This window comes from Urocitellus parryii, chromosome 1 (genome assembly GCF_045843805.1).
Source record: "Urocitellus parryii isolate mUroPar1 chromosome 1, mUroPar1.hap1, whole genome shotgun sequence".
NCBI classification, from domain to species: Eukaryota; Metazoa; Chordata; class Mammalia; order Rodentia; family Sciuridae; genus Urocitellus; species Urocitellus parryii.
Genome location: NC_135531.1, coordinates 275544170 through 275569830, shown reverse-complemented (window position 1 = coordinate 275569830; position 25661 = coordinate 275544170). Strand labels below are relative to the sequence as shown.

The 25661-nt window shown below is 41.7% G+C and overlaps 1 protein-coding gene across 2 annotated transcripts in view; it reads right to left on the bottom strand.

Annotated features, from left to right (window-relative positions):
* Sp100 (SP100 nuclear antigen) overlaps window positions 1–25661 on the bottom strand; it is a 96008-nt gene that overhangs the window by 45976 nt on the left and 24371 nt on the right. The window contains exons 3-9 of one of the 2 annotated variants that reach the window (XM_077791098.1): window positions 15258–15420; window positions 14215–14383; window positions 11510–11572; window positions 8556–8624; window positions 5643–5792; window positions 5258–5341; window positions 4748–4816 (exon numbers count right to left, since the gene is read on the bottom strand). In XM_077791098.1, coding sequence (XP_077647224.1) covers window positions 4748–4816; window positions 5258–5341; window positions 5643–5792; window positions 8556–8624; window positions 11510–11572; window positions 14215–14383; window positions 15258–15420 — 767 coding nt within the window. The remainder of the gene's footprint in view (window positions 1–4747; window positions 4817–5257; window positions 5342–5642; window positions 5793–8555; window positions 8625–11509; window positions 11573–14214; window positions 14384–15257; window positions 15421–25661) is intronic. The other variant, XM_077791101.1, reaches the window with a different exon arrangement.

Below are 25661 nucleotides of genomic sequence, written 5' to 3'. Positions count from 1 at the left end.
ATAAAAATTATAATTGCAGTACATATAAAAGTGGGTTTTGAATGATTACGAAGTATGTCTCTTTGGACAAGACACAGATTGCCAACACCCCAGAAGCCTCTTAGGACATCTCCCACTAATTGCCCCCACCATCTTTCTCAAAGTCAACAGCCTTCCTGATTTCCAATACTCCCATTAGTTTTGCCTCTTAAGTAATTTAATTTTATATAAACAGAATCATGCTCTTCTTACTCACTCTCTCATATATATCCCTGAAGAAGCCAAATAGCCCCAAATTCATCTATATATGTGTATGTGTGCGCATATTTATATATATACATGTTTGTGAGAATCATCCATATTCATTTTTGTATAATTATATTTATTATATAATTTTGTATAATTATTCTTGTTGCACATGGTATCGTATTCCATCATAGAAACAAGCTGACATGTGTTTCTCCTTTTGTGCTATTTCAAGTGTCTGGCTTTATGAATACTGCTGTGGACATTGTCTTCTGATGAACACCGTATACATTTCTGGTAGTTTCTGCTGAGAAATGCAGTTCTGAATTCTAGAGTGCATATTCCCAACTTTAACAGATGACACCAAATTGTTTTCTAAAAGCACATGTAAAGGCAAATATGTAAGAGAAAGAACTTGGCAAATTCAAGTAACTGAAGAAAGTTTGGTGAGTGAGGCATTAGAGGGTTAGAGGCAGGTGAAGGGGGTAGGCAGCACACAGGCCTCTTTCAGGATGTGTCACACCAGGCAGCACTGACCTAATTCAGGACCACAGGAAGGCACTGGGTTCTAAAGAGGAGAGCCATGGGAACTGGTTTGCATTTTTGAAAGTTCCATTTTTAGTGTAAGTTCGGACAATGCATTTGAGGGGAGCAAGACTGTAGAGACAAAACCAAACCAAACCCAAACCAAAACAAACCAAACCAAAACCAAACCAAACCAAACCCAAACCCAAACCAAACCAAACCAAACCAAACCAAACCCAAACCCAAACCCAAACCAAACCAAACCAAACCCAAACCAAACCCAAACCCAAACCCAAACCAAACCAAACCCAAACCCAAACCAAACCAAACCAAAACAAACCCAAACCAAACCAAACCAAAACAAACCCAAACCAAAGCAAACAAAGCAAAAACACTGTTCCTCCCGTTCTGAGAGCCAGAGGGATCCAGATCAGGATGATCATGCTGAGGATGCAGAGAAAAGGAACCGTTGGAGACATTTTAAAATCAGAATTGAAGGAAGTGGTAAATACAGTGATGGTTGCTTTACACCAGTAAGTCTGGGGTGGTTTGTACATTACACTGCCATAGATAATGGTGGCAACCTCAAAAATAGAAAAATCCTTCAGATCTTTGAAGATTTTCAGACACTTTGAAAAATGAGACAAACAACAGGTCTGGGTGGGAAATGTGTGTTTAGGAATCAAGAGAATCTACATGGTGACTGAGCCTTGGAGAAGCAGGATGCCCGAGGGAAGGAGAAAAACGGGACAGTTTGGTAAAGGACACCTCACCCTTCTCAGGGTTGACGACTTGTGCCTTTTACCCTCAGATCAAACAGTGTCTTGATTTGTCCTCTGTCCCTTGTTGGACACAGCCCCTCTCTAGTAGTTTTTCACCCACTGCGTTTTAACTCGTTTTCTACACGACTTTTCATGTCCCACCCCCATATTTTTGTCCTATTTCTTGATACTTCTCGATCCTTTGTATCTTTCTACTCTTATTCTCTATGTTTTTTTCTTTAAAAAATAAGAAACACACACACACACACACACACACACCAGGACTAGGTGAGGCAGAGGTGGTACTGTGGACTCGAGAGAAGGAACCCTGAGGCCCAGATGCTCAGAGGGAGATCTCCTTATGCTCTGTGCCTGGGGTTCCCCCTGCTGTACCTGGCCTCAGCCCTGCTGTCCCCTACCTGATGCTTTAGCTGATCCATCTATTACGTTTTTACCTGCTCCTGCTTTTTAAATTTAATTATCAGTGTGACTCCTAACTCTTGTATGTCACTTTTTGTCTTTCTATACTATCTCACTTCAACCCCTCCAGTCCTCACCAAAGTCTCCCCAGTGCCACGCCCACTGCCCCGGAGGTCTTCCACCTGTGGTTTCCTCCTAAGGGCCTTCCCCTGGGCTTCCTTCCTTGCAAATATTATAGGAAACGTTATGCATGATTTCCACGCTTCCATTTAACCTTTGAAATAAGTTGCAACGTATTTGTTTTAATCGACCATGTGACATGGAAATGTTTGGATTCCATGTCAATTTATCTAAAATCTGCCTCATTCATGTACTGTGTTATTTACTGATCTTTAGTTGACCTTTCCCATACGTTCGCTCCTTGTTTTCTCTACCCAAGGACACACACCACCTCCATGAAAGAGCACAGACAGCCTCTCTCCCTTGCCTTTCACAGCTCTTGAAAACCACCAGAGGGTGTGCACAAAGGCCACGTCTGAGCGGGGCAGGCAGTTAGTGGGACCACAAAGCAGAATTGTTGCTCTCACAGAAAAGTGAAGACATAATTAGAAAATTGGGGAGGGGCAGAGCAAGTTGGTGGAATAGGACTCTCCATTGTACATCCCCCCACAGAAACACCAATCTGAACAACTGTGTGTGCGAAAAAACCTTCACAAGAGCGGTGGGAACCAGGTGAGAGATCACAGCATCTAGGTGAGGCAAAAAAATTAAGAACCAGACTTTGTCTTATATTCCAACACTGGGTCTTCCCCAGCAAAACTCAGTGCTGAGCAGGCCCAGATGACTGCAGATTCCAGCCCATTCCTGTGGTCTGAGCCTTCAAGCCTGCCCAACCCCAGGCTGAGTCCCACAGTCCCAGGATCATGACCAGTCCTGTGAATTTGGTCCCAGGTGACTCAATACCGGGTCAGCCTCAGCAGTCCCACACTTCAGACCAGGTCCATTCCAGATCAGCCCCAGGACATCAAGCCAAAGGCCCACCCTAGCACCTGGACAGCCCAGTGGTACCAGGCTTCTGGCTTCCACCCTAGTCCCCCAAGAGCTCTGCAATCTCTGAGTCAAGGTCCACCCTGGCACAGGATGACCCACTCGCTGTCCTAGGCACTGGGCCAGCAAGCCTGTCCTTGGACCACACCAGATGGCCTGCCACAGATCTCTGGGTCAGCAGACTGGCAAAGGCTTTCTAGGACAATACCAGTTTTCGGGGACTGGAACAAGCCCCCACTTCCTCAAATGTACAGACATTTGAGGTAATAAGAAACTGGAAAAATCAGGACATCAGAATACTGACAAAGGAACACCACAGTGTCCCAGTAGCAAGCCCCAGAGAAATGGATACATGAGCCACCTGAGAAAATATTCAAAATAATTGTTTTAGGAGAGCTCAGTGAACTTCAAGAACATACAGAAAAACAACTCAGTGAAATCAGGAAGACAATAATTGACCAAAGTGAGAATTTTAACAGAGGTTGAAATTATAATACAAAACAAAACAAAAATGATAGAAAAACAACTAAAACAGAAATTCTGATGCTGAAAATATAATGAATTGAGGGGCTTGGGTTGTGGCTCAGAGGTAGAGCGCTTGCCTATCATGCATGAGGCACTGGGTTTGATACTCAGCACCACATAAAAAGATAAAATAAAGATAATATGTCCTCTTATAACTAAAAAATAAATAAAAAAAGAAAATACAATGAATGCAATGAAAAAATGCAACTGAAAGTCAACAGCAGAATTGATCAAGCCAAAGAAATAATCTGTGAATTTGAAAACAGGTTACTTGACAACACATAGGCAGAGGAGAAAAATTAAAAGGAGTGAGGAAAACTTACAGCTTTTTGAGACATTTCAAAAGAGTAAATTTTAGAGTCATAGTGGTCTGTAGAGGAGCAGAGAAAAACAAAGGGGTAGAAATCTTATTTGAAGAAATAATAGCAGAATATGTTCCCAATTTTGGAAAAGATACAAATTTCCAGGTATAGGAAAGTCAAAGGACTCCAATCAGACTCAATCCAAACAAAACTACACCAAGACACACCATAACAAATAAGGAAACCAAATTCATGATCAAAATGGAAGTTATACCATTGTTGTAAATAAAGGCCACACAGGACAAACACAGCAAGCATCAGACAGTGAAAAGTTGAAAGGTTTCCTTTTAAGATCAGAAACAAGAAAAGAATGCCCACGTGTACCACGTCTACCCAACACAGATTTACAAATGGCCAGCAAGTGTATGCAAAGGTGAACATCACAGTTCATCAGGGAATTACAAATAAAACCACAATGAAATATCAACTCATACCTGTCAGAATGGTTATTATCAAAAAGACAAAAGATAGCGAGTGTTGGTGTGAAAGGAGAGAGAAGGGAATCTTTGCACATTGTTGCCGGGAATGTAAATTACTATACCTTATGGGAAACAGAATGGAGGTTCCACAAAAAATTCAAGTAGAGCTACCATACCATCCGACAATCTCCCCACTGGGTATATATCCAAAGGAATTAAAATCAGTGTGTCAAAGAGATATCTAAACTCCCATGCTTATTATAGCATTATTGACAAATCCCAAGATATGAAATCAACTTAAATACCTAACAACAGACCATGAAAATGGAATATACATGCAAAATACCAGCCTTAGAAAAGAAGAAAAAAATCCTGTCATTCACAACAACATGAGTGAACCAGGAAAGTAGTATGTTAAGTGAAATAAGCCAGACACAGAAAAAGTCCCACGGCATGATCTCACTTATATGTGGAGTGTGGAAGTAATCATGATCATAGAAGCAGAGGGGGTAATGGTATCTATCAGCAGCTGCTGGGAGAGAGGAAGGGGTTAGAGGAGATGTGGGATATAAGATTTCTATTAGGAGGAATAAGTTCAAGAGATCTACTGTATAACATGATGACTATAGTTGATAATAGTATTGTATTCTTAAAATTGCTGAGGTCATGGATTTTAAGTGTTCTCACCATAAAAATTATAAATATGTAAAATAAAACGTCAATTTTAGCTCAATTAGTCATTTCTATCTATGATTGTATCTAATATGTATATGTTTTCATCATATTGTACATAATACCTATAAATCATACAAAATATATATTATTACACATTGTACATAATAAATATATATAAATATAAACATATTATGTAAATCAGCTTTAAAATGATTCAGGTGGTTAAAAAGGCAACTGATAACCCCACAAACATGGAGGATCTGGGGAAAAACAACAGGGTAAGGTAAGTGACACTTACTTTCTACACAGTGGGGCAACGGGCTGGGTGTCCCCACGCTCGCCTCTCCATGGTCCACGTGGGCAGCCATGTGTTGATGGGACTCTGAAGTTTAAAAAAGACCCCGGTTGAGACCCAGTAGAACCTATCCCTCTCTGACTTCTTTTGCCTTTTTAAAAAAATATATATTTATTTTTTAGTTGCAGTTGGATGCAATACCTTTATTTTATTTATTTATTTTATGTGGTGCTGAGGATTGAACTCAGGGCCTTGCACGTGCTAGGAGAGCACTCTACTGCTGAGCCCCAACCCCAGCCCTTCTTTTGCCTTTTATTTCTCTAGGGCCTCTTAGCACCCCCCCCCCCCCCACACACACACTCACACAAAGGAAGTGAGTCAGCCTTACCTACTGGCTCTGACTCTCGAGGGCATTGCTCATTTCCTTGGTGGCTTCCTACTGCACCATTTGGGTCTCGGGCCGGCTCTCTTTTATTTACATTTCTCTCTTCTGCTTCGCAAGGGTGCTCCGAGAGTTCGTTTTCGGGTAGGTCTGTACCTAAACCACATTTTAATTCATAGATATTTTATTCGTCCCTTGCATCAATCAGGATCAAATAGGAAAATACAAATCACTGGAAGATCTTGAGGCAGAGAGAATTTAACCCAGTTGAGAGAAGAGCTGAACGCTCCAAAGGGAAGATGCAGCAAGCAGAAGCGTCAACAGGAGGCTGGAGGGGACTGAAGGTTGCCCACTCTAGGCTGGTGAGCAGAAGCCGGGACCCAGGCTGGCCTGAGTGGTGGAAGGTGGAGAGAGCCGTGGGGAGGAGCAGCTACCAACTCAGTGGCTCCCCAGTGTCGTGGTGGGGCTACACTTCCTCCAACGGTGCAAACTTTTTCTAATGTCTCTCATGCTGGAATCAAGGAGAGTTGGCAATAAATAAATAAATAAATAAATAAATAGCAGAGGTCAGAAGCTAGAGGTAGAGGGAAGAGTGGAGCAGGAGGGCAAAGAATGAATTCCAAGCACACCAACCCGGGGTGGGAACGCCTCCTCCCCCTGGTGAACTTCCCTGGCCCATGGCTGACTTCCACCACCCACACCATTCTGATTCCAGGAACCTCCATAGTCTGCGAGTGGACAAGTGTATTTTTTTGCAGTTGCATTTTTTTCCATTTAGTGCTCTTTTTCTAAACAAAGTGGGTTATGGAAAAATTATTTTAAAAGTTTTTACAGACGTTTTAATGTGGAACTTAGAGCAGGTGCATGTTTTGTGCCACCATCCAAAGCTCCTAGGAACTGCTTCTTCGTGTTGTGGGCGTGAGACCCGCCCTTTATCCCCCTGTGCATGCCACAGGCAGTGTCCTCCTGGCTCACTGTTGGACACACTCGTGGATGACTTATTGTGCTGTCTGGGCATCATTTGGGTTTCAGGTTGAAATTTCTCTTCGTATTCATCTGGTTCTCATCACTGAGGAGTTCTAAGATTCTAGCCCCAGGTAGGGTTGCCCCACGCCACAGGGAGATTCATGAAGAACTGACTTGTCTCTCCCACAAGCTCACTGCCCCTACCAAATCCCTTCTCTGCTGGTTATTAATCACCTTTCCATCCATTCATTCCTTCCTGCTTCCACTATCTGCACTGGTAGATGGACAATTAAGAACATGGCGCATGCATGTGGTATTTTTTTTAATAATTTTTTGAATAAAAGTAATTTCTAAAAGTATAATTATGCTTTTAAAAGTCACTCTGAAAGTATTCTGTAACAATGGATTTCTGATTTAAAAAATCTTTTCTTAAATAACATCCTCCTTGCTGGGCATTCCCTGGAGACTCGTTTCCAAAGAAGAGTCATGGAATAAAGACATAAAAGTCATTCTACACACATGAGTGTACTTTAGAGGTGGGGAGTCTCAATTTAATTTCCTGCTCTGAGGTTGGTCTTGCTTTGTTCATCATTTCTCCTGGTTGAGAAATAATTAGATCCACAACAGACCTCCATGTCAGACATATAGATAGAGAGTATATCAAAATTTACTGTCATGGTTGGCCAGGCACAGAGGTACACACCTGTAATCCCAGCAGCTTGGGAGGCTGAGGCAGGAGGATGGAGAGTTCAAAGACAGCCTCAGCAACGGCGAGGTGCTAAGCAACTCATTGAGACCCTATGTCTAAATAAAATACAAGATAGAGCTGGGATGTGGCTGAGTGGTTGAGTGCCCCTGAGTTCAATCCCTGGCACTCCCTCCCCTCAAAAAAATTATTCTCATGATTAAAAGGTTAGACTCTGAAGGCAGGTGCTAATAGCAATGGTAATTAAATTAGTCATGATGACAAAGTCATGTAGCATAGATGAAGTTCCAGGCACGATTGTGAAAGCTTTCATTGGTACAACTTGTTTAGATACATCAACCCCGTAAGGTATATACTACTAAGTAATAAAAGGGGGGAGGTTCCTTGTCCAAGATTGCAGAGGCAGGATTCGAACCCAAGCAGCAGAGCACCAATATTCCTGCTCTGACCCTATTTTACAGCAGAGTTCAATCCCAATTCTTAGTTGGGTGAAGCTACACACAAAAAATCAAACTCTTTAAACCAACTCTTTCTCCTCTGAGAAAGAGGGTGATAAAACATCATTTTAAAGTATTTGAGAAGATAAATAAAATATTACCTGTATCAATATATGCCATATTGTAACTGATCAGAAAAAATAAAGTCATTATAATTACTGTCTTAAATGTATATTATTTTGAATAATTGGATGATATATTATTAAGAGCATTTTGGATTACAGGAAGGTCAAGAGTTGTTAAAGTACCAAATGGTTTTTCGAAGAGACCCACCTGGTGTCTGAGCCCCAGGGATGGTGAGCGAAGGTGTCCTGTGAGAGGCACCCTGGTGCTATGGTCTCATGTGTTGGACCCAAGAGGGATGACATTTTCCCCACAGAAAAAGCAGGCTCATGGCACCCCTCCAGCTGCACAACACGGGCCCCCACTGGACATGTGATCAAAGGCACCAGACAGATTTAAGCAAGGCAGGAAACTGAAGCCAGGGGCTTGGGACAAGTGCCCAGACCCAGAGCTGGTACCAGGACTGGCAGCAAGTGCATGCAAGGGGTAGGGAAGAAGAATCCCTCCTAGGCAACCCCGAGGGCCTTTAATTAAAGATCTCTGTTATTTAATTTCCAAACTTGGAGAAGCTACAGATGCAAAGGTTGAAAGTTCTGGGCAATCAATCACGCAAGGAAGCAGCCTCACAGAACATTCCAGAATGGAGTAAGACAGCAAAGGGTCCCACAAGAGGCAACAGCAACAGACCATTGTAAGTCGAGGGATCTAAGTGCTGTGGCCAGGTCAGTCTTCGCAGAAAAGAGTTCTCTCCCGTTCCTAGGGGAAGAAATTAGAAGTTGATCACAGAAACTGAAGGATGGGTTTTTCCATTCTCCCTTTTGTCTTTACAATGCAGATGGTAGACACCCCTCAGAGTGTGAATCCAGACCCATCTGGAGCTGGAAGTTCCCTCCTGGCTTCAGTCTCGAGAGTGGGGTCTGGGTCAGCTGCAGCCCTGTCTGAGGGTCTCACTGGGCCCCCTCATTACGGTCCTCTGTGAGGCACTCTGGCACCTGGCGATGGCCTGCTTTTGTCCCCAGCTGGCCTGCCCCTTGGCCCTACCTGAGTTCCTAGAAGCCCTGGCCGCCTGGTTCCCACCCTCCCACACCACAGTCTCCTGGCACAGCCTGTGGCTCCTCCTTGGAGGCCTCCAGTGAGGATCAGCGACTGGTCTGCCTCCTCCTTGATGGCCTCCAGTGAGGATCAGCAACTGGTCTGCCTCCTCCTTGGTGGCCTCCAGTGAGGATCAGCGACTGGTCTGCCTCCTCCTTGGTGACCTCCAGTGAGGATCAGCGACTGGTCTGCCTCCTCCTTGGTGGCCTCCAGTGAGGATCAGCGACTGGGCTGCCTCCTCCTTGGTGGCCTCCAGTGGGGATCAGCCACTGGTCTGCCTCACTCCCTCCCTCTCCTGGCATCCTCTGTTTCCTTTATCTTTCTGTCTGCATCTCTTCCGTACTTTGGTTTCATGTTTCTGCCTTTTTCATTAGACAATCCGGGCAGCAACATGGGGCTAAGAATCCTTTTCCCTTGCTCCTTTGACCCCAGGCAAACTCCATATGTGGCTTCTAGATTTCAATTTCCTCCTCTATAACAAGGGCTAACCTTTTAGTGATAACCATCTCTAATTACAACAGGACCTTAGAGGCTGCTTTTGCTAAAAGCCCTGACTCTTCTCTTGGACTTGCAGATGCCCAACAGGTAACTAAAAGCAGGATGAAAATTTGGCGTCCGTGCCCTCATTTTGTCTCTCTCTCCTCTTGCTCAACTCTACATACAAGCATGACAATCATTTCAGGAGTGTTCAACTAAAACTGGTATTTCTCTTTGCGGCTGAAGGCACCAAGGTAAGACTAATTCAGGTATTTTCAAAATTTGAAAGGACATTATAATTAACAGATTGGCAACTGCCGGCTTTTACAACATTCTCTTCTCTACTGCCAGAGCCATGCCTAGAACTTTCCAGTCATTGCCCTAAACCTCCCAGAAATAGCAAGTCTTGTAGGCACAAGGAGGCTGCCCCCTGCCCCAACTAGGAGCCATGAACCCTGGACGGGAATGGAGGCTCCTCTGTAAGCAGCAGCCATCATCTTTGGATGGGAACTGAATTGTCCCCCTGAGAAGGATGACGTCCTCAGAGAGCCACAGAACCAGTCCTGATATGACGACCCACCAGGCCATGACCAGGATGGGCGGCCTTACCAGCTCTGTACGCTCTCCAGCAGCGTAAACCCCTAAACCCCGCTATGACACCTCGACGTTCTTACCAGCCCCTGGGAGTCAGATCTCACCTCACGAGACCTTCCCTGCTCTGCCCAGTCCCTTTCATTAACACCTGAGTTTATGCTAAAGAGGTGAGTTTTGGAATGTTCCTAAGATGGAAGGAACTGAGAGTGGTTAGAAGGTTGAAGGCTCTGACCTCCAGGGAGGGGAGAGGGGATAAAGTTGACTTAATCACCAGTGGTCAATGATTTCATCCATCGTGCCTGTCAGTATAGTGGGTTTTCTAGAAGGAAAAAGAAGATCCCTAATGACAGGGTTCAGAGAACTTGTGGATTGGCCAACACAGCGGTGCTGGGAGAGTGCGGTGCCAAGGCTGGGCATGTGAGCTCTCTGCCCCTCTCCACTACTTTGCTCTGTACATCTCTTCCGTTTGACTGAGTTGTACCCTTTAAACAAATGGGTGAACATCAGTAAAAACTTCTCTGAGTTCTGTGATCCATACTAACAAACCATCCAACCCAAGGAGAGGTTGTGAGGCCTCCAATTTACAGTCAGTTGGTCAGAAACAGAGGTCACACCCTGGAACTTGCAAGTGACAAGTGGGATGGTCTTATGGAGCATGGTCCTCCACCTGTGGGCTGTGCGAACTACAGGACACCCCATGGGTGTCTGCAGAGAACTGGAGTTTGGTTGGTGTAAGGAGAACTTCCACCCCGCAGGTGTCGAGTGCTGTGGAAGGCACAGGTAGAACCATTGTTTTTCTTTTGCTAAGGGTCCTTCTCCTTCATGTTGGCCATGGGTCATTTTTCTTAGCCCTTCACAGCTTCATACTAATCTTCTCCTGCGGGGACCTTCCTAAATCACAATTACTTCCTGGTAGTCAGTCTCCTTAAATCTGTTCTCCTGGCCCACTGAGCTCTGGTTCCTTCCTCATGGGTGCTGGCCTGGCTGTCTCTGGTCATGCTATTTCCCAGCATCCCACATCCTGTTGGGGCCAGTTAGGGTTGGGATTATAATGATCCCCCAAGGCATTATGGGAGCTAGTGGAGACTTTAAGAGGTGGGGCCTAATGGAAGGAAGTCAGTCCACTGGGACAATGTGCCCCTAGACTCTCTTTGCTTTCTGGCTGCCATGAGTTGAGCACCTTGGCTCCACTTCTGCCATGATGTTCTGCCTCACTACAGGCCCACAATGATGGGGCCAAGACACTGTGGACTGAAACCTCTGAAACCACGGACCACAATAAATCTTTCCTCCTTTAAGCTGATTTCTCTCACGTGTTTTGTCACAGTGACAGAAAGTCGACTAACACAAGGTCCATACAAATCACCATCCCCATCGTCCTTCCACATTTCTTCCCTGGTTCACAGTCTCTACTGCACAATGCCCTTGTTTCCTTTTCTTTTGAGCAGATGAGAAATGTTTTATCCAGGTGTAATTACCTTGTTCAAGCCTTTCCTGCCTCTCTTCTCCATTATCTTCTTGGGGATATAGCATTCTCACCTCTGAAGAAAGGGAGGGAAAAGAAGGCAATTAGAGATCTCCGGCAGGGACCAGGTATACCATCTCGAAATTATACATTTAAGAATTTCCAGTCCCCCAGTTACGCAGAGTTCAGTGAATCCCACATGACACAGTTCACCTTCCCACCCTGGGACAAAAAAGAGGAGACTCCCACAAAGGAGTCTATGCTTCCCACACACTAAGGAGATACTCAGTGGGAGGGGATACACTGTAAGCTGAGATACTCCTCTAAAAAATATTCAGAGGATAGCAAGGCAAATTTCAAAATAAATAATAGAAGTGAAATGTCTTTTCTGAACTGTTTGAACTGTAGGAATAAACTGTTCAGAGAGTCTGGGACCTTGGAGAGATCAGTGTATGAAAGGGGAAGTCCCAATGGCTTTAAAGATAGGGCCAGAAACAAGGGGGGCTTGGGCTGAAGAGGGTCAGGCAGGATGAATAGTTTCCAAAGGAGTTGGGACATCAGGGCCCATCAGGAGGTGGCAGCATGTCCCCTGAGGACAGGTGAACTGATTGTGCTGTGGGTAGGGGCGGTGCTGCCACCCTGGCCATGAACTTTAGGCTTGGATCACCCAAGCACTGGGAGTACTGGAAACAAACACAGGAGATGTGGGTGCTAAGGCCAGAGAGGGGGTGTCTGCGATGTAGAAAGAGGTCGAAGCCCCTGGGAAGTGGGCAGTGAAGGTAACACTGTTCCTCTTGTAGCTCCAGCCTGCGGGCCGTCCTATTATAAATAGAATAGTGACTTTCCATTGGTGCCCGGGTGTTCAATCTCCTTTGTGACCTGCCAGAGAAATTATTCTGTTCTTTATTATATAAGGTAACTACTGACACACCTCAACTAGCCATAGGTCCCTGCTTTTACATTTTCACCCTGGTTTATAAACCTGTCATATCTCTTATTGCCTAGGAAGTAAACTTCAACTTCTTGGCATTCAACCTTTGCAGCCTCCCTTGGATTTATCTCACTAGAGTTGGTTCCTACATTGCTGCTCACTCTCAAATTCAGCCGAATCCAATTTGCCGGTTTCACAGACATACTTTTGCACACCTATTCCCTCTCCTCTTCAGGGGATGTGTCTGTTCTACTTGTGATGTCTCTATCTTATATTTTGAGAACTAGGTTGACACCAAAGTGTTGGAATAAAAAAAAATTGTCTATGCAAGTACAAAACCAACCAAACAAACAAAAATGGGAGGCATCCTTTTTATTGCATACTAATAAAAGTATGAATCGTGCCTTCTTGGAAAAAGTGAAGCATCAAATCTTCAGTTTTGCAAAACACCAAGAATCCATGTTGAATATTTGATTAATATATGTTTTGCCCCTTTTGATTAGAGAGTTAACAAAACCAGTTCTCATTCTTTTTGGACAGTTTGGCCCAGGATTACCTTTCTAACTCGTTACTCTGGAAACCTGATAAAAAGTGGCCTTTCAGCTGGGCTACTAGGCAAACACTGGGCTTTAGAGTTAACATGACCCATGACTAGTTGCCTGAGAGGGACTACTAATTCCTGTAGAAAGCTACAAGATGATGAAGGTCTTCCTCCAGCGGTGATTCATTACTTGGCTTGTCCCCTGTGGGCTACCTGAAAACCAGGACTTTGGAATTCCAAGAGGTCTTGATTCCATGGGCATGTGGTGCTAACTCAGGGTGGACCCTGCACCCAGAGCTAAGCAGTCGCTCAAGGTGTGTAGTAGTGAAGTTGGTGGACTTCTATGTAGTCCACTGAAAGGTTTTCCACTGAAGAGACAGGGTCATACATCCCACTTGGGACTTTGTTTCTAGTTCTATGCTTTTTAAAGTAAACCTGGCACCAATATGACTCTGGCTGCCCTGAGTCTAAAAACCCAGCTGAACAGACATCCAGTGGTGCTTACTGAACAGCCATTCTGTCATTAGCACCTGACACGTCTGACTTATTAACTACCATAGCCCATGGCACGTGACCTTTTTGCATGTGGTGGAAGCTTCAGATATGTTTGTTGAAAAAGAAAATTGACCCCGGACCTCAAAATGTGGTAATATAAAAATCATAGAATTTGCAGGGAAATGGATGGCACTAGAGCAGATCATGCTTAGTGAAGCTAGTCAATCCCTAAAAAACAAATACCAAATGCCTTCTTTGATATAATGAGAGCAACTATGAACAGAGAGGGAGGAAGAGCAGGAAGAAAAGATTAACATTAAACAGAGTCATGAGATGGGAGGGAAAGGGAGAGAAAAGGGAAATTGCATGGAAATGAAGGGAGACCCTCATTGCTATACAAAATTACATATAAGAGGTTGTGAGGGGAATGGGAAAATAAACAAGGAGAGAAATGAATTACAGTAGACGGGGTAGAGAGAGAAGATGGGAGGGAAGGGGAGGGGGGATAGTAGGGGATAGGAAAGGTAGCAGAATACAACAATTACTAATTGGGCATTATGTAAAATTGTGGATGTGTAACCGACGTGATTCTGCAATCTGCATTTGGGGTAAAATTGGGAGTTCATAACCCACTTCAATCTAATGTATGAAATATGATATGTCAAGAGCTTTGTAATGTTGTGAACAACCAATAAAAATTAAAAAAAGAATTGAAAAAAAAAAACCAAAATGTGGTAATATATCTAATTACCATGTTCGAAGCTTCTACGAACACGAATTAAATCAGGGTATTCCTGCAAGTTGACCTCACTGAACAATGCTTCGCATAAATCCAGGTTGAACTTCTTCTCCAGTTCACAGAGAACATTGTACACCACTCTTTGTACAGGGACCAGGTTTCTACAAGACTCTTGAGAATCCTTTAAAAAGAAGTGAATGGAAAAAATTTAAATAGAGACTTCTACGTTACAAAAGAATGCTAGAAAGTAATTTTATAGTTAATGCATTTCAGTTTCTCTACATAGGTATCATCTCACGTAAAGCTTCAGAATTTTTGTACATTTGGATAGCTACTAAATGAAACAAGTAAATCCTATCTCTTAAAAAATACCCAATGGTAAGGCTGATCTCCTCATCCTTATTTACATTTAATGTAAGAAAGAGCAAAGATGAAAGTGGGTTCAGAGTTAACTGACATGTAGCCCTCTAAAGAGCCTGGCCAATGTGCTTTGGGAATAGACTTATCAGGTGATGAGGGCTGATCCATTGACTGGACAACCCCTGCACTTCCCCCAGTTCTGACTTGGCCTGAAGGGCTCAAGGAAATCAAGTGACCATTCCTCCTTACTATGAACTTGGCCACGAGAAAGCACATTCATAGGGGAAAACAAAGAGTCAATGCTCTGTATCTCCATAACGACCAAAGATTGATCACAATTCCAAGACTCCAGAAGTACCCCCCCCAAAAAAAAAGAAAAAGAAAAGAAAGCTTGTTAAAAGATGTTGCAGATATAACAGCAATCAATCATCCACTCTTAAATTCATTCTAACAACACACCAATTGCCATTGGATTTTAATGTTCTTAGACCTAAGTATTTTGATGTTAGTTGAAATAAAATGTTGTGCTTACTGCTATTTCAACAAATCAATTCAATAAGATCATTTATCAATTCACTACAATTATCTTAAATTTTTACTTTATGTTATATTGTATGAATCATACTGCATGAAAGGTAAGCATAACTTAATTTGGGGCTTGTTTACCAGGTTGTGACATAATAAACTTCACTTACTTCAAACATTTTATTGGTAATGAGTTCACGGTCACGGAGGCCCTCGAGGAAAGGAAATGTCTTTTTTATGGCATTTGAAATCTCCACTTTGTGTCTTTTGAAGTGATGGAATATAACCTCATAGATGGTACTGTCGTCTACACTCTGCTCTTCCGTGGACATCCTAAGGGAAAAGAATACCATGGGAAATCAAGATTCCGAGATGCTTGTAGAGGATCTTATACATGAAGATTGGGCTATGAAGAACCAACATATATTAAATAGGTGGTCCGGATAGAGTTACCCAGATAGATGGGATGAAACAATGGAAGAAAGCACGGAGACGATGAAAGCCTTATCTAAAAAACTTACAAAGTCCTTCCCTGATCAAAGCCTTTGCAAAGAAAGACTATTTCTGAAATAAAAATTTAAATTCGTGCAAAATTGAGATAAAGCAGGCCATCCATAGAGAATGAAAAACAATGGAAGAAAAACAAAATCTAACCTTGAAAGTACATCTTAATTAACAACTAAAAGAGAATAAATCTCAGAAAAATAAAAACAAAATGTCCCCTCTTTGACTTATAGCTATTAAGAGATAAATATCATCCTATGCCACAAATCAATTCATAAATGTGTGACAATGATAGTAACAAAAATGATGATAACCATATGGTAAGTTGGGAATTTCCAAGAATCTCAAAGCTATTTCCTGGGACATCAGGTTCCACTTTGACTTACTACAAATCTGTCTCATGTGCTATTGTCATGAACACTGACTCTTCTTAGGCAACTTGAATCTCAGACATTATTCATTTCCTGTGAAAACAATTTGAACTCTGACTCTTTAATTCTGATTCATAGTTGATGATTTTATTGCTCTAATAAGAGTGTTTTAATCAACTTCTCGGTGTTTCTAAATGTTGTGAAAACCCAAAGCTTTCTTTGTCAAACCAGAAGAGACCTGTGCACACTTCCCAGGACCTAATGTGCAGCAGGGCATGGAAACACCAACTCCCCTTGTTTTAAATCCCTGTGAACAAAGTTTCTGGTTAGAGATCACAGACTGAAGAGAACTATTCATCTTCTCATTTACTAAAACTAAGATACTTAAACGATGAAGCATTAGATTCATAACACAAAGAGAATGGCAGAGGATGATGAAAAATTTCTCAAGACCAAAACTAGGCAGAGGAGTGCTCATTGCTGTTGTGGTAGAAGATGCACCCAGAGCTCAAAAAGCAATTAGTGTGTCCCACGAGCCCCAAAGACGCAGCGGAGATTGCGAAGGAGTCATGGGGTGACGTGCTGTTGGAGAGATCAGAACAGTATGCCTCACCCCTCAAACCGTGAGCTGACCACAGTCAGCGCCGCTTCCCAGGGACAAACGTTGCTGGAATTTCTATCACCACCTGCTAATTTTGCCCATTTGGGGTTTCCCATAAATGGAAAAGAACATTGTCTCTGCTTTAGTGTCTACTGTCGTTTAGCAGGAGTTTGTGTCTTTTTTATTGTGGAATGATTTTCCATTGTGTGAACCGACCACAATCTGCTCATCCAACTTCCTGCTGATGGACATTTGGATCCATTCCAGTTTGAGTCTGGAATGGATAAAACTGCTGTTCTTGTAGAAGTCTGTTTATGGCAAAATGTTTTCATTACCTAGGAAAGAGACTGTGGGGGATTGCTTAGGAATATGTTTAAGCACTTTACAACTTTTCAAGCTGTTTTTCAAGGACTATTAGAAATAGACCCTCTAACGTTAGCCTTGCTCGTGTGTGTGATGTGGTATCTCATTCCAGTTCTAATTCATATTTCTTTAGTGACTAATCATGTACAGTACATTTTCATGTGTTTTTCTGAAATTCATATATTTTCTTTTGTGAGGTGGGCCCACTTGTATTATTGGGTCATCTTTTACTTATCAATGCATAGGTATTTGCTTTTTATTTTGGATAGAAATATCTGTCTGAATTACGTATTATGAAGATTCCCCTCATCTTTGGCTTGCTTTTCGTTTTCTTAACTATGTCCTTTGATGAGAAGAAATTCCTAATTTTGAAGAAGTCCAATCTATTCATATTTTTTATGGCTAATTAGTGTTCTGTGTAAGAAATCTGCCCATTACCAGGTCATAAAAAATTCAAAAATCAATCTGTAGTTTAAGCGTGTCTATTTCTAGATTTTCTACTCTGTACCATTGGTCTATCTGTCTTTTCTTATGCCAGTGACATTTTTGGTTTGAACACTGCAGCTTAAAGAAAGTCTTGAATTCAGCTATGAAGAACTGTCTTGACTTTTCCACATCTTTGTTTTCTCTGTGTTATGGTTTGGATGTGAGGTGTCCCCCAACAGCTCCTGTGTTAATGCAGGAATGTTCAGAGGTGACATGATTGGACTAATTAGTGACTGGGTGGTGGTGGTAGGCAGGTGGGGCGTGGCTGGAGGAGGTGGGTCACTGGAGGTGTGTTCTGGGGTTATATCTTCCTGCAGCCCCCTCCCCACTGCTTCCTGGTCCCATGAGCTGAGTGGCTTTGCTCTACCACCATGCGTTCACCATGGCATTCTGTTTTACTTGGAGTCAACTGACCTTGGACAAAACCTATGAAACAATGAGCCCAAAATAAATCTTTCCTCCTCTATGTTGTTCTTGTCAGGTATTTTGGTACAGTCACCAAAAGCTGACTAACACCCCAAGAATCTGTAGAATCCATTTGTCAGTGTCTATAAGAAAAGCCCTTTGGATTTTTATTGGGTTTGCAGTGAGCCTATTAACATATTTGCAAGAATGACATCTTAACAATATTGAGCCTCCAACCTGTTCCATTATATGCCTCTCCACTTATTTTTCCCATCACTGTTTGGTTTCCAGCATAGCAGTCATGTATTTCTTTCATTAAATTATTTCTAGCTATTTTGTTCTTTTCAATGCTATTTTAAATGGTGTTAGTTTAAAATAATTTGTATTTTATGGAAACAGAACTGGTTAAAAATATTAGACATTTATTTATGACTTTGCTAAGTTCAGGTATTAGTTCTATTGAAGAACTTATAGATGTCCTTTGAATTTTTTAGAAAATAATAATGTCATCAGCAAATAAAAATGATTTTACTTCTTTTACAACAATTATTTCTTTTTCTTATCCTAATGTACTATTTATGCATTTAAATATAATGTGCAAGTTATGAAAGTGAACTTTTTCTTTGTTACTAATTTGAAGAAAAAGCATTCGTTATTGCCACTAAATATCTCTCTCTCTCTCTCTCTCTCTCTCTCTCTCTCTCAAACACACACACACACACACACACACACACACACACACACACAGTCATGCACCACATAGTGACATTCCATCAAAAATGAACTACACATACGACAGTGGTCCCATAATGTTGTACCACCTAGTGGACACTGAGCCCTCTTAGCCTGTGTAAGTACAGTATAGTCTACAGTTTTCACAACAAAATTGCTCAGTGATACATTTTGCAGAATGGATCCCCATTACTGAACCACACATACATATACACATTTATAACACTATAGTTGAAAAATGATGATGGTGAAAGGCACAAAATCAAAAAACTTGAATCCAAATAGAAGTCACAACCAAGACAAGGAAATGTGAAATTTGTTAAAATGAAAGAGGAGCAAAGCTGTAGCATGCAACCACAAACAAAGCAAAAGGCAAGGGTGCACGTATCAATGGCCAAGCAGAATTCAGAAAGCAGACCACTGGACCAATGTTTTATGGACATTGGAAAACAGTTCACCTCTCAATGTTTACTCTTCACACATGGAAAAAAATGTACAAAATAAATAGACTCTATTAGTAAGAATGATTTATTAGTTAATCTTGTGATTTAATAACAGATAACCCATCACTGTTTCCAATATCCTTGAAATATACATATCAATACTGATCATGATCTTAGCCACAAAAGAAGTCTCAATAAGTTATAATCAATAGGAGCTATACAGATTTCATATTAAATAAAATTAATTACTTAAGATTCTATAAAAGAAAACACTATGTTAGGTCAAAGATGAAATTAAACTTGCAGTTAGAACTTCTTGAAAAGAATGAGAAAAATGCTGACAATGAGAATGGGTAAAGCAAAGATCCTGAAATAACTTTACAACAAACAGAAGAGAGAAGATGTATATGCACATCCATAATGATTTTCAGAGGGACTCTGACAAGACTCGGGAAAATATCTACATGAAATGAAATCAATCCAATACAGATTCTCCTAAATCAGCACGTATTATAGTAGATATTAAATGAAATAAGTTAAGCAGAAAAAAGTTGGTGCTGCTTATTATTACCACCATTATTTTAAATATATTTTAGAAGTTTTAACTAACACATAGATATCAAAATGAAGCAATTCGCATAAGTAGTCAATTGCTGTACATACAACCTTATGTGCCTTGTAATTATATTCATAGAAATCTAGTCAAAACCCATGAAACTGGAAAAAGCATTTGCCAAGGATCATGAATAAAAAATAGATCTCTAAAACTTAGAGATTTTTTATTTGAGACAATATAAATGGAAAAGAAGCCATACTTCAGACACAATAGCAAATATACACATGTTTATAAATATCTGAAAGATTGGAGATCTACATGAAGAACACAGTAGCTTATGGAAACAAATGAAATGAGATCAAGTAACTGGAGATATATAAAATGTTTCCAGTTAGGTGTGAGAATGGAACCCATGCCTTGAACATCCTAGGCAGCACACTGAGCTGCCTCCCTAGTCGTAAATGAAATAATTTTAGAACACTGGTCCGCCTGAATGGGTGCTGCATTTGCAATCTGAAATTCAATAAAAATCGGGTAGAATAATATAACTAGTTTTATGACAGAAGAAGTATCTAAGTCAGACAAGAAAAATTTAAAAAATAGCTCGAGGAAGATTTTCCTTAATAAATTTAAATGTCTAAACCATATATGACAAGACATTGCAGTAAATATTTTCTGCACTTTTGACAAAGAGTTAATACATCTGATATATAAAGACATTAGTGTATTAATAACAGACAGCAACTCAAAAGAAATGGATCTAAACAGACAGTTTAGAGAAGAGAAAATTAAAACATCTAGCAAACATATAAATACTTAAAAACTAGACCATCAATGGCCAACCCGTTAGGGTGGCAGACATGATCTCATTAGTGACCTCCTGCGGCGTGGGAAAAGATTCAGAGAGACAGACGTTCAAAGCTGGGTGAGCATGAATTACTACAGACTTCAGAAAATGCCTGGCAATGTCCCCTGAATGTTGACGAGTGCTACAGATTGATCTAGAAGTTCCATTTTTGGAACCTATTCTATAGAAATAAAAATACAACAGGCATCTTCCAGAAACAAGAGCTCCAGAGCTCTCAATAGCTCCCTCATCGCCTAGAATAAAGGCCAGACACTTACACTTTTTTCCAAAGGGCCAAAAGTGACCCAGCCCTTCTTTCCTCTTCTGTGCACCTCTCTCTCGCCATGTTCCCCTCTCAGTTATTTCCTGAAGACACTGGGCACACTCCAGTCCTAGAGACTTGATATTGGCTGTCTCCTCTGCCTCGCAGGTTCACTGCCCAGACATCCATGCAGCCAGCTCACCCCCTCTGCCCTTTTGGGTCTGGGTTCCACTGTCACTCCAGTGAGGCTGGCTTTGGCTGACCTATCCAGAGTCACAACCTCCAGTCCCCACCCTGACCTGATTCCACCCCCCAGTCTCGCTCTGTGTCCTCAGAACCCCCTAACATACTAAATTAATTACTCACTTAACTTATTATTTATTATATCATCGTCTCTCTTCTTTCAAAAATATAGATGCCAACAGGCAGGAATTTTGTCTTTTTTTTTTTGTCTTTCTATTTGGTTTTGATATAAACAAGGTGCCCAATATTTGTTGATTAGATGCCCCATAACACACAATAATTTATTGAAGCATAGTTTTAACAGCAACAACAACACTGACTCCCAAACCTGAAAACAACTTGATTGTCCATTCAACCAAATAGTTAAGAACATTCTGGTAAACACACACTGTTCAAATATTACGATTATTTATTTGTAGTAATTTGGATGGATTGTAATAGTTGTTTTTTGTTGTTGTTGTTGAATAAAACATAAGGTTCAGATTAACATAATATGATTTCATTTTTACATAAGTCAAACTAATATATTCTTTTATTTGTGTGTAAATTTTCAGAATGAATGAATGTTACCACCCAAGGCTGTGAAAAGAGGTGTAGTAAACAGTACCAGGCTTCCATCTAGGTATCTGGCAATATTTCTTTTACTATTTTTTCCTTATAAATAAAAACAGAAATAATAGAAACATTACAGCAAAAAGAACAAGACTTTAAGTATATTTCATACTCCCACGTCTTTGACATGATATTGTTTCTCTAACACGATGATATTAATCAGCTTCCTATCACTGTGACAAAACACCTGAGGTCATCAACTTATAAAGGGGAAAGGTTTATTTTGGACATACTTTCAGCAGTGTTAGCCTATGGTCACTTGGCCCTGTTGCTTTGGAGCCTGTGGTGAGGCAGCACATCATGGCGGGGAGAAAGCAGGGAAGCAAAGCTCCTCAATTCATGACTGCCAGGAAGCAAAAATAAGAGAGGAAGAGACCAGCACCCCATGTCCCCTTCAATCTCACACCTGACTTCCTTCCGCCAAAGCCCATCCTGAAAGGTTCGCTGTCTCCCAACAGGGCATCAGCTACCGAGCAACACAGGAGCCTTGGGGGACATTTAGGATTCAAACCAAAACAGCAATCCACTAGGAAACTTAAACATTTCAGAGTTGAGTTTTCAAATCCAAAAACAAAGGAAGGCAAGAGCATAAATTTTTTAGGAATGAATTCTACAAACAAGAACTGAATGCTGAAAATTATAAAACGTTGCAAAGATAAAATAAGGCTATCAATAAATGATACATTCATGTTCATGGTCTGGCAGATTCAATATTTTTAGGATGGCAATTATCCTCAAATTGACCTATAAATTCAATGCAATTCTCTTAAAGGCTTTTTGCAAAAATTGAGAGGTTGATCGTAAAGTTTATGTTGAAAGGCAAAAGAAGAGCCAAAACAATCCCGAAAAAGAGCAAAGTTGGAGGACTTCTACTTTTTTTTTTAATACTAATTTTAAAGCTACATGAATCGAGAGTTTTAGGATTGATGTAAAGGCAAATAAAAATCAATGGACAGAGTTGACATTACAGCTATAAATCCTGATGTTTGTAATGAACTGATTTTCAGAAACAAATGAGGAAAAGATAATCTTTGCAACAAATCACACTAGGATAATTGAATATCCACACCTGGAAGAGATTAATTTAGACCTTCCCCTCATACCATATACATAACTCACTTCAAAATGGATCCCAGACCTCAATGTGAGAGCAGAGTCGGCCTCACAGGGATGCGGTGTATGCAGTCACCTGGGTCCTGTGTTTGGCTTCATGCTCTGCTCGGTTTTGAAATTCTTAGTCATTTGAAGACAAGGATATCCCTCTTACTTTTTCCCCCTGGGACCCAAAAATTATGTACAATGTATCAGAATGAATGAATGCTCCATCTGGGAAACCAAGATCTTTGTGACTTTGGTTTACATATAAATTTAACTACAAATACCAAAAGCATGACCCAAAGAAGAATAAATTGAAATTCAATGAAATTTAAATATTTTGTGCTTCAAAGGCACTAAGAAAATGAAAGACCAGATAGAGTCAGGGAGAAAACAGTAGTCAGTTATATCTCTAATAAGCCACATACCCATACCCAGATAGACAAAGAATTCTTTTTTTTTCCAGCTATGTAAGTAAATGTTTATTAGAAAAAATTGTTAGCAGCAGAAAAATAGGTCATCATCATTTGGTAAACCCAGTATAATCCCATTTTTGTTCCTCCTGATGATCCCACCACACCTTCCACAGAACATTCTCTTTAGGCAGAGCACCACCACCCTGAAGCCACAACTAAGAGTGACCAGGCCATATGTGCAAGGGCACCTCCAGGCCTGACCCTAACCCTAGGCACCCTGCTGAAAGGCAGAGGGTGTTGAGTTGCCTGGATCTTACGTCTGGATCCCAGGGAGGGGACTACTCCACACAGTTCACAGACGTCCAGTACCACTGCTTTCAAGGACCAGCCAATTTCTGGCGTCCACAGTGGAGAGCTGTAAGGGCAACCTGAAGAGGTCCCAAAGCACACAGAGCGGCCGCTGTGGGTGGGTGGCCTTTCTGATTAAAGGCCCGCTGAGCTCCCCTGGATCAGTAACAAAGTTGGATTTGAATAACCATCAGATCCCATCTTCTTTGTTTAATAACAATTAGATTTTTAACAGGAACAGCAAGGACCGAACAATCTCTACCAAGGCAAGAGTTTTTGTTTGGTCCTCTCCGCTGTGTCTGAAATGCTGCCACCAACGACAAGGGCTGTGTAGGGTGAGTAGATGTCACACTGACGTGGCCGAAGCATTTAAGTCAGTCCCAAGCATCATGAAGACAACTGTTGTGGACACAGCATACCTAATGCAATAATTTTTTTTTTTTTTAAAGAAAACAGGCTTGAAAGACTCCTATCTGAGGGTGCTCAGGAGGTGGTGCACGTAGGCTTTCCACCATCCCATGCTACCTCCTTTGTGACCCTCGACCTGCTGACCGCAGTGCAGCGTTTCAAAAGTCAGGAAAAGACTGTTTAAAAACTAACGTGAACAGTGGGTGTGAGTCGCAGCCTCCACAGGATCAGGAACACAGTCCTCCCCTCAGAGTCCTTCTGTCGTTTCTGAGTAACTGGAATTTACTACTGACCACCTCACCTCTCCTGGTTACATGCCACATGATGTGACTGAATTAAACCCAGACCCACCCTTACAACACTGAAGACAGGACTGTGTTCTCGGTGAACACGCGGAGCTTTAAGTGCAAACACTTCTACACCGGCCCCTGTGAAGCCATGAGGCGTTTGAAAAAAGTTTAAAGGTGAAACTCTGCAGTTAGTCTTAAGAACTTGGCTATGAAGGAGCTCACTACTCACTCAGTATTTCTCCAAATGAGTTAAAAGAATTTGTAAAAAGAAAAGAAGGTCCCCTAGAGATTCTGCAGTAGCCTAATCATCTTCTTTGTTCAAGAAGACTGTGGTCATTGTCAGAATTCACTCCAGAATCCAGTGGTCCTGAGATGTCAGCTAACCCATCAGGGCAAGAGGTACACAGAGAGGTCAGGAGACCACTCAGGAAGCCCACAGCAGTGGGCAGAACACACTGAAAACCCAGCCTCAGAGCAAAGCCCGTCCAAGGAAGGGGGTGTGACCCTTGTCCTTGGAAAGACCCACAGAGCACTCCTAGGCACATTCCCACCCTGCTGAGTTGTTTATCTACAAATAACAGGAGAGGGAGCCAGGTGGCCCTGACTCAGTCAGGCTAGGTGGGGACCCATAGCAACCCCCTAGCAACCACCAATCAGCATGAGACAGGGAAATACCTGGGATGTCTGATGACCCTCCCAGGAGTTTATGGTGGTTGATAACATGTTGGGAAACCATGTAGTTCAGCAGTACTCCCTTTGTGGCTTAAACCAATCACAAACAAATCCCCCTCTTGTACTAACCAATCACCCCTACCCAACTTGTTCCCGTCAGTGACTGTGCTAATCATGTTTTAGAGTTGTTATTTGATTTTCCCGCGATGTGTGATGATTTGCTAAGAGATGCTATGATGTATGTGAAGTCCCTGCCTTCCCCAAAGAGAGTATAAAACTGCTGCAAACCCTGGGCTCGGGGCCTCTCAGCGTCACCAGTTGCTGTGTGCGGGGAGGACCGAGCTAGCTCGCAATAAACGCCTCTTTGCTCCTTACATCAATCTTGGTCTCTGGTGGTCTTTTGGGGGTCCTGAATTTGATCATAACAACAGCATCTAGCCTCCACCCAGGGAGACGAGCCCAGGTGCCCCTATGCAAAGAATTCTTACAACTAATAAGAAGAGAGACAATGGGATCTAAAAATGGTAAACGATTTGAATAGATATTCTTTCAAAAATATAAATGGAAAGCAATACAATTGTGAAAAGATGTTCAACATCATTATTCATCAAGGAAAAAACAAAACTATAATAAGACATCAATACACATGACAGAATGGCTACACTCAAAGGCATAAAATTACAAGTGTTGGCAAGGCTGTAGTGTTTCCATAGTGCTGGTGGGAGTGTAAGATGGTCCTTTGGAAATGTTGTGTTAGTTGCAGCCTCTACAGGATCTAATTTTTTAAATGTTAGGTAATTTTTTAAATGTTAGACACAATGTTATTGAATGATTTGACAATTCCACTCCTATGCATCCTCTTAGAAATGAAAATATATTTCCATACAAAGACTTGCATACAAATATTCATGGGAGCCTTG